Here is a 19,981-nt window from a genome sequence, read left to right as displayed (position 1 = left end):
AGATGGTTCAGATGAGGACACTCCTTCTAGATTGATAGCAAAAGCGAAGGAGAAGACGTTGAAAGCTTTGGAAGATGATGAACTGCCCAATGCTGTTCTTATGTCATTACCTTTCATGGTAATATTTGTTTTTTGCTTTCTCATAACAACGATTTTGGTTTTCTTCATTTTATGTTTCGTTTTGTCTTATTATTTTTTTTTTTGGGTTAGGCCCGTTCTATAAAAAAAGAAAAACGAGGAAGCTAATGAAGATGCTAAACGTGCACTTGAGGAGTATGAAGAGTGAAAAAATTCTGATGGAGAAAACTCTAAAAAAGCCGTTAATGTTAGTGGTAGAAGAGTGTTTGGTGCAACCGCTAAAGTGGAAGCTCCAAAAGAGTCTAGAAAGGATTCAGATAACTTTTATGACGACAGTGATAGTGATAATGATATGGCTGGCATAGAAGATAATAACATAGAGCCTGTAAGAGATAATGCCTCACCTGCTTGAAACACCATTACAGATACTGAGGTATCTTATTTTTTCATAACGGGTCTTTCTTCTCTTCCTTTGAAATCCTTGTGACAAAAATTTATTATTTTACTGTGATTTGTCTACGGAAGTTTGATGATGATGTTGCTGGAAATCGAGCATATAAGGACTAAATCAGGAAGTGCATATCTACACATACATAAGGTACCTTTGCCCTATCTACACATAATTTATGATCCGTAGTCAAGAAGACCAACTCAATTTGCTAAGATGTGTAGTAATATCAATTTTAAAGCACTATTTTGGTTTGATTTTATTTTTAATTGAGTATTTATTAGTATGCCGAGTGTCCTTCCGATGTTTGTATTGGCAAGAAACAAAGTTGTTACATGAACAATCTTAAAGGTTTATCAAAAAAAAAATTATAGACAAAATTCAGAAAAACAGAAGAGAAGAGAGATTTGTTAGCGATTTTTTTTGCACATTTCATCAAAGTCAGAGCAACAATAGTAATAAAAAAATTAGCAAAAAAAAAAAAACAGTAAAAAAAAAAATTTACAGATTTTTTTTTCGTCACTAAGCTCAAGCTTTAAAAAATTAGAAAAAAAAAATGATGGACCTCCAGAAATCATTGAAAAAATCATTTTAATAAGTTTCAAAACAGAATCTCTGCAGTTTTGATGTGCATAATTGTTTGTTTGATGACATATTATTTGATTGTTTTGGGATGAAATATAAAGTTAATATGTTGTTTTGTTCCATTTAGTTATGTATATATGCTTTTCGATGTTATTGTTGTTACTATGTGGAAACTGAGAATGAAATGTTTGATTAGAGAGGAATTATATATGATTTCATTCAATACATGCAACACGAAAAAGTTTAAAAAGTTTAGTTACTTCTTTTAGTTTTATTCTTTGAAGAGAAAAACAATTTTCAGAAAAAACATTTGTATGCAGTTTGGTTCATCTTAATTTTCAGATTACATTTAAATTATTTGATATGGTAAGGTATGAAACTCAAGTAAAATTATGTTAGAAATGTAATACTTTATTAATTTATAACACTATAAATTTATAAAAATATTTTCAAATACCCTGAGCGAAATTTCCAACCAATATATTTTATAATAAGTTCAGCAAATGCTAAAATAATTTACAAAAAATAATTATTAAAACACTAAAAATTAAAGAAAATTTATTATAAATTGAAAAACTAATATAAACTTAAACAAACATATATTCTAAACATCATTTGTTGTTACATAATATATACTAATTATTATTTATGATATTATTGAAACTATTTATATGTTAATTAAAAATATAAATTTTTATTATTTTATCACATTACATTTGATTTTTAATTGAGCTGGCTTGGAGGTCGATGTATTAATTTATTATCGTGAAAATTAGTTATTGTAATAGTATTAAAATCTGATACTCTTACAAATATAAAATTATTAGTTATTCTTACTTTAGATCTTTTTCAACTATATAAAATTGAACTAGAAATCAAATAGAAAAATATAAATCATTACATTTTCGTTAAATTTTTAATTTAATAATTTTGTGATCTCTAACCAAAAAATATTAGTGCTCTTTTCAACTCAAACCAACCAAATTTAATAAAGTTTTGAATATAATTTTAGAATAAAAACAAATTATATTTATTGTTTTGAGTATAAAGTAAAATTTATAAAATTAAAATATTTTAATATAAATTTTTTTAGTGCAAACTTACCCGCCCGTAGGGCGGGCCTATCCCTAGTGTTTATGTATTTTTAAGACCATCTCTTTTTTTTATTTTTCCGTCAATTTTATTAATGAAACGGGCCGAGCCCAGCAAAGATACAAAAGGGGTGAAGCCCACATACAACCGGGCCACCAGCCTAAACACACTCGAAATACGGCCCAAAGGCCCAAACATTGAAAACCCTAGAAACGAAGAGTGCTGCCGCCGCATGCAACTCTCCTCCGAGCCCCTGACCGTACCGCCAGAACTCTCCGGAGGCCAACCACTCCAACACTTCTTCACCGCAAAAATCTCGACTCAGGTGATTCCTTAATCGGAGTGATTCAATCGCACCTGCGAGATCTCCTCCACCACTAATCACCGCCAACACCGAGAAGAAGACTCCGCGTGAAACCATCTTAAAACACCGTCGAAGAGCTTCTCGACTCAACTGACTACCACTTCATCGCTTACACCATGGACCCTTTCCATCTGCGCCTCTACCTCGTCGGAACCAAACCGTACGAGCCTAAGGCACAGAACGAGAAACCGCAAATAAAACCGAACATAAAAAAACAACACAGAGCTGCCGTCAACCGAGGAGTATGGCGACGCGGAGACTTTAGCCGACCGTTCTTCTTTATCGTAACAGGAGCCACGACGGGTACCTAAACCGACGTCAACGGAGCTGAGAGAGCCTCCATCGCTCGGACCACAACCACTTGCGCAAAAGAGCCGAAACCTCCACGCCCTGGAACACAACACCGACGCGTCTTTACTCCAAACTACTCGCGACCGAAAAGGAAGGAGACAAACTTCAGAGCTCCGACAAGGCTATCGGTGGTGAGAAGCGGCGAGGAGGAACACATGCGATCATTATTCACCAGAAACAAAGGTCCCGGCGATGGCACGGACGCTCACGCGCCGGCCGTACGCCGGCCTTTTTAGATTAACTTTCTCCTTCCTCTCTTTCTCTCTCTTCTCAATATCTCTCTCTAGTCTATATGTTCAGTTTTTACTAACAGAGACCATCTCTTATGTCAATAGTTTCTTTTGTCATATCATAATATATCTAGTTTTTAAAACATAAAAAATATTCTTAAATCTTAACTATTAAAATTAAAAAAATGATAAAATTAACGAAGCAAAGTTTTAAGAAGACTTTTTATGAAATAAAAAAGGCAAATTTCTTAAAAATCTTAAAATAGGTTTTTGACCAAAAGAACACAAAGAAAAAAAAAACGGAATTTGCATTAGATAACAAAAATAAGAAGTATAATTAGCTAAATGGCTATGCGACTGTACATTTCCATAATCCCAACAATAACCCTATTGAAGCTCTCGGACATGGGTCTGACAAAACTCCTACCTTTATCCTCCAAGCAGCTTTTGAAATAATTAAACAGAAATTGAAACAAACATTATTATCACTCAAATGCAAAAAAACAGAGAAAATAAAAACCTCATCTCATTTTTCTATTTTTTAAAAACTTTTATTCTCCCCTAAAGATAGTTATCTCTTGGATCTCGAGATGGTGTCTTCCTCACATCGTGAAGAGATATTCAAATAGCAACAATCCCAACAAAAAAATTGAGTCTTTCTAGTGAAGAAAAAGAAAAAAAAAAGTCAGACACTTTACATATGGGTTCGTTGATTAGATCTTCAGTTCTTTTTCTGCAATGGGTATTGCAGCAACGGATTGGAAGTTTCATGTTTTAGTTGTTGATGACAGTTTATTTGATTGGAAACTCATAGAGAGATTGCTTCAGGTTTCTGGCTATAAGGCTTTAGAGTTTCTGGGTTTAAGACAAGGTATTGAGAGTAACGACCCAATCAGCTCTTTCTTCATCTCCTCAGGTTTGAAAAGTTTGCCTCTTTTCTTTTGAAAATATCACTTCAATGCTAAGTTTTGTTGATTAATTTCGGCTTTGGACAGGAAGTAGAAGTGAATTTTACCATTATATGATTGGTTGTGATTTGCTCAAGAAAGTTAAGGTATTTGTTATGATCCACCTACGCTTATAGGTTCAATGTTAGGAACACCCAATGTCAAATTAAGAGATTGAGTAGAGTTTCCCAACCCCACAAAAGTGTCTTCAGCTCTCCTCTGGCCATCCAAGACTGCTTGTGATCCAACTAAACCCATCCACGATGATTCATTTATGAATTCAAATGTGAGAAAACAGTGTTTACATACTTTCTATAATATTCCAACCAGATAGATAATTATAAAACTGGTTACAACTAGGCAAATCCGGTTTCGTAAAATAATCTAGATACTAAAAGCCATTCGATGAAGTGAATGTATAAGGTTATAAATGTTTATATCCGGTTAACGGTTTTTAATATATCAGGTTTTTAATCTTTATGACCGACAATGACAACAATGGCTTAACATTGGAGAATATGACCGACGGTGACAATAATGAAGATAGCAAGAACGGCGGAGGATGTTGAGTTTTGATGGTGGTTGTGATTAAGGTTTCTTGCTGATTGTTCTTGCCTTAAACGAAAAAAATAGCAGTTGCGATCACCATCTCCCCCTTCACTTTTCTCTTCCAAGCACGCGCGTGTACTCACGCTGCTAATGAGTACCTTTCCAGTAAAACATATCTGGCTACAATTTAAGTATATCTTGATACAGACTCGGTTTTAAAGCAAAATAACCGGTTACCACATATCTTAATGCATGATATTACATGTTGTATCCATGATTAACTTTGTAATACACGGTTATACTCACATATACAATTATTCTATCTCTTTTATTACTTCAACTCGATTATATGATATGTTATCTCATTATATTATGCATTCATACAAATACAACCTTCTCGTTACTATTATCAAAAGCCGGATTATCTATGTATTAAATATATTATTGAGTCTCAAGAACTTTATCTTCACATAGCTAGCAAATTTGTTACCAGAAAGCAACATGAATCCACCAAGTATTACTCCATTGTCAATAAATTAATTTGGTTTGATTTAAATTCTTAAAAGTTAACTAATCAGAATTTTTCCTCTTTTGTAATAAACTAAACTTCTATCCATCATTATGAATGTTATCGAACTTCTAATGTTTGTTCATCATAACTGAACCTAAAAATTTGTTTATCAACAACACTTGCTTTGTAACCCTGTCAATAACCAGATATATTTACCAACAATTCATAGCCTAGCAAAAACAAAATTCATTTTTAATTTCTTATGTCCCATTAAAAATTGAAGGGCCCATTTCCGCTGCCCCTTTGTTTAGGTTTGAATTGTTTGTTTTCTTTTGCAAAAAACAATGCTCAGACAATATACTGACATAATGTTGGGCTATAGTTTTTCGCGAAACTAGTTTCTATCAACTTTCTAGTTGTATATGTACACTGCAGGGACAAGTTCGTCATTTTACCCTCATCTCTTCTACCAATCTTGCAAATTCAATAAATCAATGCATGGTTCTACTATTTCCATCTTTATTTTGTATATTGACCTCATTGAGCGAAAAAAAATCACTAGAATATATTTTTTAAATATGTAAAAGATCCGTTTATCTATATTTATAAATATATCATCAACAAATGTGTAACAAATTGAGGTGACGGTGAAAGTCATTAACACTTCGGTGGTGACTTTGGAGAGTTTGACATGGTCTTTATGCTCATTTTCGTATTCTTTATATGTACCTTTTCACCCGCAAGTTTCATCCATTATTTTTTATATCTCTTGAGATTTATCAAATTGGTTTGTAAAAAGCTTGATAAGCTGCATCAGCAGATAGCAACAAGCTTTACATTTGTATTCCCACAAGAAAGGAAGCCATTAACTTTAAACATGATAACGAAAATAACCAAATTTTTAAAATTGCTTTCCCTTTACTTGTCTTGGCCACCTTTGATATTTACATCCTTCTAGAAAGCTCTTAGCCATCGAAGCTTCATATCTCTACCGTGATCACTAACTCAAATGTGGTTTTATTATCTTAATATTTTACCTCCCCCAAAAAGTGGGTTTACAGTACATGTAAATTTAACGACTCTAAATAGTGGTCCTAACAAATAATATTTTTTTTGGTTATCAACAAGCAACTGATTAGAATGAAATCGAGATTAGTTAAGTAAACCAAACTAATAGTTAATTTAAACGGCTGGGATTCCACGCAAAATGGGTCGACCTGATCATGGCTTGCATCACATCTGTTACCTACGCCTTCCTCATCAACGGCTCGCCTAGAGGAAGAGTTAAACCGAGCAGGGGAATCCGACAAGGAGACCCACTATCACCATACATATTCATCTTGTGTAGTGAAGTGCTCTCGGGGCTGTGTAACAATGCGCAAGCGGACGGCAGCATGGAGGGGATCAGAGTAGCCAGGGGCTGCCCTCAGGTTAACCACCTCCTCTTTGCCGATGACACGATGTTCTTCATTAAAGCGGACAAGGACAGCAGCTCGGCTTTGGTCTCTATTCTGAAACAATACGAGTTAGCGTCGGGTCAGACAATCAACCCCAACAAGTCGACTGTCACCTTCCCTTCCAAAGCTCCGGGATCTTTAAAGACATCCATCAAAGAAGTGCTGCAGATTCAGAAAGAGGGAGGTATTGGCAAATACCTTGGCTTGCCCGAACATTTCGGTAGACGGGAAAAAGATCTCTTCACTGCGATTGTGGAGAGAATAAAACAGAAAGCGAAGAGCTGGTCAAATAGATTCCTCTCTACAGCCGGGAAACTCACTATGCTGAAAAACGTCCTAACGCCAATCCCCTCCCACTCGATGACTTGCTTCAAGCTCCCTGTCTCTCTTTGCAAAAGAATACAATCCGCATTTACGCGCTTCTGGTGGGACAGCAATGACGGGACACGGAAAATGGCTTGGGTCGCATGGTCAACAATGACAAAACATGCCTCGGAAGGAGGACTAGGTTTCCGCGAGGTACAATGCTACAACGACGCCTTTCTTGCTAAGTTAAGCTGGCGAGTCTTAAACTACCCGGAAAGCCTGATGTGCAAAGTACTTCTTGGCAAGTATTGCGCCAACGAGAGTTTCATGGAAGTTGAGACAAGGGCCAACGCATCCCATGGGTGGCGTGGAATTATGATAGGTCGTGACCTTCTCGCAGCAAACACTGGCTGGACAATGGGTACTGGTGAGGATATAGAAGTATGGAACGACCCCTGGTTGGATACTGCAAACCAAGTGCGTTCGATTGGACCGGCTCCCGAACTCCTAGTTCACCTAAAGGTCGCGAACCTGATTGACCCTATCCAACATGACTGGGACAGAGCAAAGATCCAAGCCACCATTCCTCAGTACGAAGATACTATCATCAGAATAAAACTGAGCAAAACAGGGGCTGCTGATAAACTTAGCTGGCTCAAAACCGCAACGGGCGACTACACTACCAAGTCTGGCTACTGGACAGCGTATGAAATGATGCGACAACACGAAGAACAGCACCACCAGGCGGAGTTTGACTGGAATAAAGGGATTTGGGGACTGGAAGTTGCCCCTAAGATCAAGCTGTTCCTGTGGAAGGTTTTCCAAGGAGCATTACCAGTGGGAGAAAGATTAATCTTGAGGAATATAGCCGGTGATCCAAAATGCGTACGATGCGGTCTCACTGAATCTATCCATCATCTACTCTTTCAATGTGAGTTTACTCAAAGGGTGTGGGCACTAGCTCCCATCACCCCAAACGTTGAGGGTAGCGGATTGATAGACTTTCCTGTGGATTGGCCGGACCTGCTAAGATTGAACTGCCTTCCCCCAATTGGCCTTACGTCTGCTGTACTTACCCCTTGGCTTCTCTGGTCATTGTGGATTGCACGCAACAACCTTTTTTTCAACAAGAAAACGGCCTCACCAGAAGATGTCATCTCCCGAGCTGTAGCTGCTGCGAGAGAATGGCTGAATGCACAGGAACCAACTGTAATCAACCCCCGAAGAAACCCTAGAGCGGAGACAACAATTGAGAACTGCCACTGTTTACAAACAGACGCAACATGGGGAGCAGATACAGGACTTGCAGGTCTTGGGTGGACCGTCCACAAGAACTCAAAGCGTTCAGAATTTGGTGCACACTGCTACTACGTGGCGTCTCCTCTGGTAGCGGAGGCACTAGCCATGCGCGAAGCAGTCCAGAAATGTCGAGAGTTGGGGATCCAACGCCTCCGATGTGAAACAGACTCAGTGTTGCTTGTCAAAGCAATTACCTCAAGGAAACCAAGTCCAGAACTTTATGGCATTATTTCTGACATTGTCGCCTTAATCTCAGAGTTTGAATTGATTCAGTTCAGGTGGATCCCACGGGAGAAAAACAAAGATGCCGATGCTTTGGCTAAGAAAGCTTTGCGCCTTGAAACTATTGTATTGAACTCAATCCTTAGGGGTCTTTAAAGTTTGAATGAATGAATGTGTTACAAAAAAAAAGTTAATTTAAACCAAAAGAGTACTAATCTACTTATTAAACCATCATATGAAATCTTCTTCTTTGTAACATAATTATGTTTTCGTATTCCCATAATTTTTTTTTCTTTTTCAGTCATGGTGCAAAAATTGAAATTGTGCGTGCTAGATGGATATTTGGAAAAACCAAAAACCGTAAAGGAGAGTTTGACTGACGGAGATAACAAGACCGGGCGAGATCGAGAATCGTCAAGACTCACCGAAGCTTTTGTTACCAACATTTGAATCGAGACAAGTCTAACTTATGGAACCCTAAGATATTTTTTTTTTCCTTTATGGGAAAGGTAATATTTCTGTATTGTTTTTATCAGGGTATAGTAGAGGAATGAATGAGCTTTGTGTTTTCTATTTCTTTTTAATTTGTTATTGATATATACTATTATGTATAAATTGTATTTTCGAGTATGTGTGGAAAGTCAGAGTTAGTACTTTTCTCTTTATTAAAAAAATGAATTTTTTTTCTGGTCATTTTGTCAAACATCTTCTTTTGTCTCTTGATTCTGAATAATTACATCCAAAGAAATGTTTCGACGTTTTTCTTTCTTAACTATTATTATTCCGTCGACTTTAAGCTCAAATGTGTGGCTTTCGGAAAAAAGTGAAATAATTATGTTCCCTCGTTCGATCTTTGAACTCGGTCTCTTAAAATATCATATTTTGGGTATCTGGGAATCTGGCTCAGGAGATTCCCAGGAAGAATATTATGTATTGAAAATCTAGGTAGTCCTCTCTCATGTTCTAAAGGTATTCTTCAAATAAGTAGTTATGAGATCTTATTATTCAATGAGTCGGACTACAAGACGTGGCAGACAAATCTAACAAGGACTGTTGCTGCAAACACAGCGTTCTATGATAATGTATCAAATATGTGCAATCTAATTGTGAGCTACTCTAACAACAACCGAAGCAACTCAAACATGATCTTAAGGTAGAGCCTTAGTCACCTAACATACGTTTACTTCTAGGAATGATACTTGGATATAATCATGGAATGAAGTACCTCCGATCCTTAAGTTTTGGCACATTCTTCTATGAGGCCAAAAGAGAAACTTAAGGATCATGTACTCTATTCCAAGATCATATTGAAGTATCATTCCTGGAAGTAAAATGTTTGTCGGGTGATCAAAGCTCTGCCACAATATTCCATTTGAGTTGCTTCAGTTGTTGTTAAAGTACCTCACAATAGATTGCACATATCCGATAGATTAGCAGACAATAGCGCGTCTGCAACATTAGTCCTTGTTAGATTCGTCTACCACATCTTGTAGTCTGACTCATTGAATAATAATATCTCAAAACTATTTACTTGAAGAATACTTTTAGAATTGGAGAACAGATTATATAGATTGCTGATCGATAATATACTTTTTCTAGGAATCTTTAGAACCAGATTTCAAGATACCAAAAAGTATAATATTCGAAGAGACCTAGTTAGAAGATTGAACTAAGAGACATAACTGTCTCATTTTCTTTCCGAAAGCCATACATCTGAACCTAAAGCCGACAAAATATTAAAAAGAAAGACGTCAGAACATTTGGACAAAATTATTTGGAATCGAGAGACAAAAGAAGATGTTTGACAAAATGACCAGGAAAAAGAAGAAAATGGACAATAAGTTAGCTTTCTAATAAAGAGAAAAGAACTAACTCTAACTTTCCACACATAATTCAGAATGCCATTTATATATAATAATATATTTCAATAACAAATTTAAAACAGAAAAGAAAAAACGCAAAACCCATTCCTCTATTATATCTCGATAAAAATAAAACAGAAAACATTACTTTTCCCCAAAATGAAAAATAAAAATATAGATTAAGGTTCCATATGTTAGACCTGTCTCGATTCAAATGTTGGTCACATAAGCTTCGATTTCTCAAGCCTTTGATAAGCCTCGATCTTGCCCGATCTTGTTATCTCGGTCAGCCAAACTCTCCTCCACCGTTTTTGGGTTTTCCAAATATCAATCTAGCACACACAATTTTAATTTTTGCACCATGGTTGAAAAAGGAAAAATAAATTTATGGGAACAAGAAAACGTAACTAACTATGTTACAAAGAAGAAGATCTCGTATGATCGTTTAATAAGTAGATTAGGACTCTTTTTTGGTTTACATTAACTTTGAGTTTGGCTCACGTTACTAATTTCGTTTACATTCTAATTATTTGTTTGTTTGTTGACCTAAAAATTTAATTTTTAGTGTTACCATTATACCGTTATTTTTGAGTCAAAGATTATCATTCTTGTGAAACAAATGACGTTTGATTGAAACATAAGCATGCGATTCATATAACCAATATTATAGAAATTAACACCATTTAGCAACGTAAGTTACCTTGTGTGTTCTATTGATCAAACACATGATGTGTCAATGTTCTTTTGGTAAGTAGGTATTGGGACGCCAGAATCATCCGTCAGTTTCTTGTAAGCGCTTTGCAATCTTCTTGTCACTGGTCCTACCTTTCCTCCACCGATCACTCTCCCATCAATTTTCACAACCTAAGAACAATGACCTCAAATTCATAAATGCCATGAAACAAGCCACAAAAGTGTTGTAAAACGTTTTGCTTCCAATGTTTTGAAAATCACTACATTCCCTAATAGCATTGAACTAGAGATTGTGTTGTGTACCGGGCTAAGTTCTCCCATAGTTCCTGTCGTCCATACCTGAAAAAAAGATTGATATATAGTTGAACTTGAAATTTAAATCTTTACTGGATCATTTTAAGATATTCTAAGATAAAGGGAAAAAGATGAGGAAACCTCATCAGCTGTATGGAATTCAGACAAGCTGATGTTTCGTTCTTCTAAGATGAAGTTCTCTTTCACCACCAGTTCCATGACCTATACATTGATGAGATGGTGATGAGTTTGGTAATGTTGTATAGTCACTGAGATATGTTAAGAAATGGTAAAAATGGTAAAAATCTTCTTCTCTCTTAACAGTAGCTCGGGTGATGCCTGGGAGACAATAATCTGCACGGGGAGTGAGAACTCGGCCCTTCTTCACCATGAACTGCATCAAAACGCACAATCCCTCCCACCATTAAGTAAGCTTTTCTAGAGAATAAAATATTTTCAATGAGGATCTTACAATGTTGGTTGCATTGGTCTCAGACACAAAGCCATCCTTGTCAAGCATGATTGCATCATCCACGTTGGCATTGTTGCTTTCAATCTGTGTCATTATGAAAAAGAAAGCATCATCCAATGATGACACAAGATCACAATCAAAACTTGATGCGGGAGGAAAAAGATGAAAACCTTTGCGAGTATGTTGTTGAGGAGGTTGTTGTGGTGAATCTTAGAATCCAAATTCTGAAAAAAAACAAGAGTAGAATAAGAGAAAAAAAAACAACAATGGACCACTTTATGAGAGTTCCAGAGACTTATACGTTGGGTGAATTGCGGCGTGTAGTTGCAGTCACTAGCACAATTCCACTATCGTTGTCATATACTGGAGGCTTCCACTCGGCCAGGACTGCATTATTTTTGAAGAAAAAACGATCATACAAACAAAGTTTCATGCCAAAACCATATTCAAGTTGTATGCTTGCAAGAGACAAATCTGAAACTTTTACCAATCAGAGTACAACCGTAACGGTTAAATGCAGGGCTCATTCCAGAAGTGACCTGAACAAAGTCATCGTAGCTTGTTTGAGTTTAAAATGAAAACATATAAACAACTTTGAACTTGGTAAAAGGTGTAAGCAATAATACCTTTTTGCCTCGAGTAAGAGAGAGTCTTATATGTGTATTGTCAAACATCCCATTGGTTATGAGAGTTCTGAAGATGGCTTCTTTTACCTCCTCCCGGGTCGGGACATTGTTGAAAGCCAGAGCCTTTGCTGAATCAAACAACCTATATCCAATACTTTCAACATATTAATAAGAAATGCTTTACTTTTTATTCTGACTTGGTTCTTACCGATCTAGATGTTCTTCAAGCTTGAACACTTTCCCTTTGTATATCCTAAGACCTTCCCATACAGAGTCACCGCCTTGCACGACCGAGTCAAAAACAGAAACCTTCAAACAAGAATAAAGAAACATCAGAGTTTCAAAGCAAGCAGCTAATAACAAACAGAGACTCTATGTTCATGGTTCAAGCAAGCACCTTCGCCATCTCACGTGGCACAATCTCATCACCAACCCAAGCGAAAAGCTTAGCGTTTTCAGGAACTGGAAGACTGGGAGGAGTTAAGTTGCTGGTCAAGAGAGATGACTTATGCTTCACGTGGCGCCTGAGGATGTTGTATAGCGGTAAACATTGCTCCAGCAAATCGTAATGCTTCAAAGGGAATGTCTGAGAAAACAATAGAAAACAGACAATGTTAGTTTGAATGATGTTTTTGAGTTCCACGATCTTTAATAGTTGTACTAAACTCAAACCAGTACATGAGGATAGGGCCTAGGAGACGAAAACCCTGTTGATTTGTGAAGAGTTTTGTACCACCATGAAGCCCATAGTCCGTCTTCTGGTATAGGACCAGCCTCCCATCTTCAACAACACACACAAACAATGAGTCATTCTCTTGCTGTTTATGGTCAAATCCAAGAGAAAGCTAAAGAGTCTTACTTAAGCATAGAGGGTTGAAACGGTATCTCCAGGTCACTGCAAAGACCACGTAATGTACCCTGGAAATAGAATGAATGATGCAAAAAAATAAGCAAGATTGTCAATGTTTTCATACTATTGCAATGAAACCTTCACCTCGGGATCTTGCTGAAACTCATCTGCATCGACGATTGCTGGTGGGGTTCCCATCTGACAGAGATCGCTGTATATCGATACTAACTCTCCCAATCCCAGTTCGGCAAATGATAAAGGGTGTACTTTCTCAAAGGAAGGCTGCAATAGAATTTCAAACAAAACAATAACAATGAGAAGAAACATCTCAAACATTTAAAAGATAAACCAGTTCAGAAGAATAGAGTTTGATAAAGCTAACCAATATGTTAAGGGGATTGCGTATCAAGATAAAGTGCTTCCCTTTGCTCATTAGCTCACTTGGCAAACCAAGAAGTCGCTGTTTCGATATATGCTGTACACAGAAGGGCAAGAAACACAAAACAGAATCACAATGTTATCCCAAACACAGTGACAATATAAATACGAAACTGAAGTCCCTAGATCGGAGTCTAAACCTTACAGAACCTATACTTTTTGTTTCCTGGACCATAAATGATGTCCTTCACCACCTTTTCTCCATCACACTCCTACAATTATGTTGATTTCTCCTCATAATGAGTAGACTAAGCATTGCCTTAATGCACTGTAACATAAATCAATTACTGACATACCATCTTAGAGAGAAGCTCATCTCTGTATGGCCTATCAGCACCTGTAGATTTAAGATATGCAGCGTATAATGGCTCGTCCAGCACTTCAGTGTCGTCTCTCTGAGTCATACAAACCAAAAAACATCTTTTCAAGTTACAACTCACACCCACAAAAATGTTTTTTCAGTGAATCAAATGTTAGTTTTATTTTCATCATCATAGATTCAGAGAGAAACCAAACAACTATAACTGCAGGAATACTCAAAAGTCTTCTCTCAGTGAAGCAAGAAGAAGAAAAGTACCTGAGCAAAGGAGTACATGAGAGATGTGCTGAGTGATCTTGGAGCAGACCATGCGTGGATCACCTCCATTACAGAATACTGCTTTGAAATCAAACGCTCTACTCTACTAACTTAGGGTAAAGAAAGTCATTGCCTTTGTCCGTGTCTCTCGTTATATATTAACAGCCAGAGAATCTTGACCTCACGTAAAAGAAGATAAAACTTTATTTCTCACTTTCGGGAAAAGATAAAAATGTTTCCTATTAATTATATGATCTTTTCAAATTAGTTTAAGCATCTTATCTTATCTCCTGCCACATCCAGTTTGGTGACTGATGATGTAATAAAATAAGCCATCAAGATCGAGATTCGTTCTGTATAACCAATAAATCAAATAATTTATATCGACAATGACATCAGATCACTGTCACAGAGCAGAAAGTTGAGAGTAAAATAAACTTTTTGCACAAGATGATAAGAACTTTGTGTGACAGGTTCACATCAAACCGTTATACTTTATTTTAAATTTCATTGGTTCAAATAAACTTGTTTGTCGCATTCGTTCTTGTCTTTTGCGAAATCAGCAAATAGGTCGTATGTGACCGTTTGTGATTCTCTTTATGTACCAGCTACTGCTGGCCATTCGGGTTTTCGGTTCGGGTCGGTTCGGTTTATTCGGTTTTCGGGCTATTCGGATTGGGATATTTAGGAACCGGACATTTTTCGGATCGGTTCGGTTCGGATAGTGTCGGGTTCGGGTCGGGTTTCTATTTTTTTATAAAACCCGAAATGGAACTGCATTACAAATAATTCGGGTGTGGTTCGGGTTTAAAGCCCAAAAAACCGAAAAAACCCCGAAAACTCGATCTAAACTCGGAAAAAACCGAAAACATGTCCGGGTTATTCGGGTAGTTCGGATTTTTGTAGATATTTTTTATTTATAAATTATATTTTATATATATTAAAATTAAAAATAATATTTTTTTTTAATATATTCAAAATATTCGGGTACCCGTTCGGTTCTCGGTTCGGTCCCGGTTCGGTTTCGGTTTTTCGGATTTAGAAATATAGGAACCTTTCGGGTTTTTGTAATTTTCGGTCCGGTTTCGGTCCCGGTTTTTTTGGTTCGGTTCCGGTTCGATTTTCGGGTTTCAGATAATATGCCCATGACTAGTACCAGCTGACTACAGCTTCCAGAAAATAATCAGAAAACAATTTCAGTCATCTCTATCTTATTTCTCTCTCGCAAAGCTACAAAACTAGCACATTTATCCCTGAGATCTTGTTCTTCAAGGTGATCTTTCTTTTAGATCACTTTCTAGTCTTGATTTCTCCTTTCTTAAGTTCTTGGTGAGCTCTAGATTGGAATTTGGTCACTTGGTTCTAACCTTACTGTTACATTGGTATCAGAAGTCTCTCGATTCTCGGCGCTGCAATGGTGGAAACACGGCTCCAGGAATGTTCTCTGACCGAACATGTCGACGAGATGCGCTCTCTCCACACTCTCCTCGCGGCGGAGGTCAAAACCCAGCACGACTCCCTCAACTCCCGTTTCGACATACTTGAGGCGATGATGTTCAACACCATTTCCCCTCTCCAAGCCGTCGGAAAAGCCCCGATGGACCCATGCCCGTCTCACCCACCCACCCCCATCTCAAACAACAACCCTAACCAACCCCTCCCGATACCACCGGTTACTCCGACCAACGCCCCGACCGAACCCCACAACCTCACAACGGCTTAGCCTATCGCCTCTCAAAGATAAAGTTCCCATCTTTTGACGGCACAAACCTCCGCGATTGTATTTCCAACTGCGAGCAGTTCTTCGACATCGACGCCACCGCACCGGAGCTCAGGTCCGCTTAGCGTCGATGCACCTCACCGGTAAAGCCACCCAATGGCACCATAACTATATGAGTACACGTTATGGGATCTTCCCTTCGTGGACTGAGTATGTCGTGGCCATCTCCGGCCGTTTCAGCGAGCTCTACGACGACCCACTGGCTGAGTTGGTCGAGTTGAAACAAGGCTCTGACTCGGTGGTTGAGTTACTCGACAAGTTCGAGACCCCTAGAATGCGACTCATCCTCCCAGAGGCTCACGCCCTAAGCATCTTCTTAGCCAACCTGAACCGTCATCTATCACTTCACACTAGACAGTTTGAGGTCTCCTCTGTCGCCGGAGCTGCGAAGATCACCATGCTTCACGAATCCTCCCTTCACCACACACCCTCCAAACAACCCAAAGCTCCATTCAATCCCAACCACAAACACAACCAACCCTATTACCACAAAAACTCAAACAACGCCCCCCTCCTCCCTACCCCAACCACACAAAAGCCCACCTCTAAAGCCATTACCTTTCCCACAAACAACGATAAACCACCTCGAAAGTACTCTTACCAAGAGATGCAAGACAGGAGAGCAAAAAGTCTTTGTATGTTCTGTGACGAGGTCTACACACCAGGCCACAGTTCCAAACACAGTCGCTCTCAGATTTACGTCATGGAAGGTGACGATGATGAGCTGCTTTTCTCAGACTCTGAGGAGGAGTTAGACAAATACTCTTGCAGCAGCCACTACGAGCAAAGAGGAAGACGCATCTGTGATTTCTATCAATGTTCTCAACGGTTCCTCCACTTTTAACTGCATGAGAGTTATCGGTCAGTATGGCAAGCGAAAGCTCTTTATACTGATTGACAACGAGAGTACTCACAACTTCTCGGACCTCAATGTTGCGAACGAAATGGGTTGCGTGCTGGAGAAGACAGGACCCATGGTTGTAATCGCCGCAAGCGGCAACACCATGCTCTCGCGCTACAAGTGTCGTAACTTCACTTGGAAGGCTCAAGGCTACACCTATACTTCTGAGATCAGGACACTCCCTCTAGACTCCTGTGACTTGGTGTTAGGTGTTCAATGGCTTTCCACGCTAGGTCCTATCTTGTGGGATTTCCTCAACCCAAGAATGGAATTCACACTTAACAGACAGAAGAATGTGTTGCGTGGAGTCATAAAAGATGGTTGCAAAGTCATTAAAGGCGATACCTTAGACAAGCTACTATCCAAGCAGCCGCAAAGAGCTTTGCTACAAGTGAGACAAATCACAGAAGCGCAAGCATTGAGCCTCGAACCCAGCTCTCTCTTGTCTCATTTATCTGCTGGAGATAACACAATGGCCGATAACCCCGCTCTACAAGAGCTCCTCAGTGATTTCTCTTACCTCTTTGAAGAACCCACTGAGCTACCTCCGTTCAGAGATGGCTACGATCACCAAATCCCTCTGGAATCAGGCGCTAATCCAGTGAACTTGAGACCCTATCGCTATTCTACGATCCAGAAAGATGTCATTGACAAAATGATCAGAGAAATGTTAAGTCAAGGCATCATTCAGTGCAGCTCAAGCCCTTACGCGTCTCCCGTGGTCCTCGTCAAGAAGAAAGACAACACTTGGAGATTGTGTGTTGACTACAGGGGTCTGAACAAACAAACCATCAAGGATAAGTACCCCATTCCTCTCCTTGAGGACTTACTTGATGAGTTGGGTGGTGCCAAGTACTTCACCAAGCTAGACCTCCGCGCTGGGTTCCATCAGCTTCGCATGTCCCCTGCTGATGTCTACAAAACGGCTTTTAAGACACACTCGGGTCATTACGAATATTTGGTGATGCCATTCGGCCTTACCAATGCGCCTTGCACGTTCCAAAGCTTGATGAACCGAATCTTTGAAGGTGTCCTGCGCAAGTTTCTCCTTGTCTTCTTCGATGACATTTTGATCTACCGCTCTTGTTGGGAAGACCACCTTAAGCATCTACGTGAGGTGTTTCAGATACTCCAGCAAGAGCAGTTGTACCCTAAACCCTCTAAATGCACATTCGGAGCAACTGTCATCGAATACTTGGGCCATTTCATCTCTGCAGAAGGTGTCAGTACCGACCCAAGCAAGATCAGGACAATCGAGCAGTGTCCTATCCCCACTACACAGAAGCAGCTTCGTAGTTTTTTGGGCTTAGCAAACTACTACAGACGGTTCATCTAAAGCTACAGCGTCATCGCTAGACCGCTGACAACTCTCTTGAAGAAAGATGGCTTTAACTGGCAAATTGAAGCCTCTTACTCCTTCAAGAAGCTCAAAACTGCTTTATCGACTTCACCAGTCCTGGCATTGCCTAACTTTGAGAAGCCGTTCACGGTCGAAACAAATGTTTCAAACACATGCATTAGCGCGGTCTTGATGCAGGAGAACCACCCTATTTGCTTTATCAGCAGAGCTTTAGGTCCTCGACAACAGTCGCTATCTGTCTACGAGAAAGAGCTGCTTGTAGTGGTGCATGCGGTGCAGACATGGCACGCGTACTTGGCACACAGACCTTTCATAATCGAGACGGATCAGAAGAGCTTGAAATACTTGATGGAACAAAAGATTACCACTCCCTTTCAGCATCTGTGGCTCTCAAAACTCATGGGGTACAACTTTGAGATACAATACAAGCAAGGCAAAGAGAATGTCGTTGTTGACATTTTGTCACGAGTCACGGGCTCTCAACTTCTCCACATCACACTATCTCAATCTCACCACGGCTTTTATGACTCCATAAAGCTGTTGTGGCATTCTGATCCTACTCTGCGCAAGATCATCTCTCAGCTGAAAGCAGATAAGAAATCCCACCCCGCCTTCACTTTTGCGAATGATGAGCTGCGAAGGAAAGGCAAACTGGTTGTGGGAAACAGTGCAGAAGTGCAGAGGTAAAGCTTCACATCTTCAAGTGGCTTCATGATTCTGCTGTTTGGGGCCACTCTGGTCGAGACGCTACTGCTCAGCGAATCAAGTCTCTGTTCTTCTGGCCTCGAATGAATGTGGAGATCCAACATTACGTTCGGAACTGCGCAGTGTGTCAACAGAACAAGAACGACTTCGCTGCTAAACCCGGTCTCCTTCATCCTCTACATGTCCCTAATGGCGTATGGGAGTCCATAAGCATGGATTTTATTGAAGGTATTCCTCCATCAAGTGGGAAACATTGCATCATGGTCGTCGTTGACAGACTCAGCAAGAACGCTCATTTCATCGCACTCTCTCACCCCTACACGGCCATCGAGGTTGCTCAGGTATATCTTGATAACATCTTCAAGCTCCATGGTATGCCGAAAGACATCGTTAGTGACCGCGACCCCACATTCCTTAGTGAGGTTTGGAAAGAGTTGTTGCGAGTGCAGGGAGTTGATCTGAAACACTCCACCGCGTACCACCCACAGACTGATGGTCAGACAGAAGCCCCACAGTCTTGGTCTAAATGGCTTCCTCTAGCTGAATGGTGGTACAACACCACTTACCATTCTGCGATCAGATGTACTCCTTACGAGGTTGTCTACGGTCAGGTTCCTCCAACGCACCTCCCGTATCTTCCCGGTGAGAGTTCTTCAGCAGTCATAGACCGCAGTTTGCAGAAACGCGAGGAGATCATCAACATGCTGAAGTTTCATCTCCTGCGGGCTCAGAACCGTATGAAACAATCAGCAGACTCGTGCAGATCTCACAGAGAGTTCAAGGTGGGTTATCATGTGTACTTGAAGCTTCAGCCCTATAGGCATCACTCCCTCAAGAACAGGAACGTGTCTCACAAGCTTTCACCCCGTTTTTATGGCCCATTTTGTGTTCTGGAAAAGATTGGCTCTGTCGCTGGTACTGCGATTCATGACACCTTTCATGTCAGTCAGCTGAAGCTCTGCCCTAACCCCCCCCCCCCCCCCC

At 39.4% G+C, this 19,981-nt stretch overlaps 1 protein-coding gene across 3 annotated transcripts; it reads right to left on the bottom strand.

The window, feature by feature from the left end:
• Positions 1 to 5,809: 5,809 nt before the first annotated feature.
• LOC106306587 (branched-chain-amino-acid aminotransferase-like protein 2) lies at positions 5,810 to 14,495 on the bottom strand. Of its 3 annotated transcripts, none has more exons than XM_013743252.1 (19): positions 14,252 to 14,495; positions 13,971 to 14,069; positions 13,815 to 13,886; positions 13,619 to 13,711; positions 13,381 to 13,518; positions 13,246 to 13,304; positions 13,065 to 13,167; positions 12,784 to 12,972; positions 12,595 to 12,695; positions 12,387 to 12,528; positions 12,248 to 12,299; positions 12,062 to 12,147; positions 11,931 to 11,984; positions 11,761 to 11,844; positions 11,611 to 11,682; positions 11,430 to 11,510; positions 11,298 to 11,333; positions 11,002 to 11,165; positions 5,810 to 5,963 (listed from the first exon to the last, which is right to left on the bottom strand). In XM_013743252.1, the coding sequence occupies exons 1-18, from the start codon at positions 14,318 to 14,320 to the stop codon at positions 11,019 to 11,021; spliced, it is 1,677 nt and encodes a 558-aa protein (XP_013598706.1). In that variant the 5' UTR covers positions 14,321 to 14,495; the 3' UTR covers positions 5,810 to 5,963; positions 11,002 to 11,018. The 3 variants fall into 3 exon arrangements, with proteins under 3 accessions (XP_013598706.1, XP_013598705.1, XP_013598707.1); XM_013743251.1 differs by lacking the exon at positions 5,810 to 5,963 and adding an exon at positions 10,394 to 10,633; XM_013743253.1 differs by lacking the exons at positions 5,810 to 5,963; positions 13,815 to 13,886 and adding an exon at positions 10,394 to 10,633.
• Positions 14,496 to 19,981: the final 5,486 nt, after the last annotated feature.

Source organism: Brassica oleracea, chromosome C7, assembly GCF_000695525.1.
Source record: "Brassica oleracea var. oleracea cultivar TO1000 chromosome C7, BOL, whole genome shotgun sequence".
NCBI classification, from domain to species: domain Eukaryota; kingdom Viridiplantae; phylum Streptophyta; class Magnoliopsida; order Brassicales; family Brassicaceae; genus Brassica; species Brassica oleracea.
The sequence above is the reverse complement of the archived record's forward strand: the minus strand, read 5'-3'. Positions and strand labels throughout refer to the sequence as shown.

Bases quoted from the DNA above. Each gene is read 5' to 3' on its own strand.
- LOC106306587 (XM_013743252.1), bottom strand. From the start codon at position 14,320: ATGGAGGTGATCCACGCATGGTCTGCTCCAAGATCACTCAGCACATCT. The intron at 14,070-14,251 runs GTACTTTTCTTC...TGTATGACTCAG, and splicing joins TCATGTACTCCTTTGCTCAG to AGAGACGACACTGAAGTGCT. The intron at 11,845-11,930 runs GTTTTCATCTTT...ATAATGACACAG, and splicing joins TCAACAACATACTCGCAAAG to ATTGAAAGCAACAATGCCAA.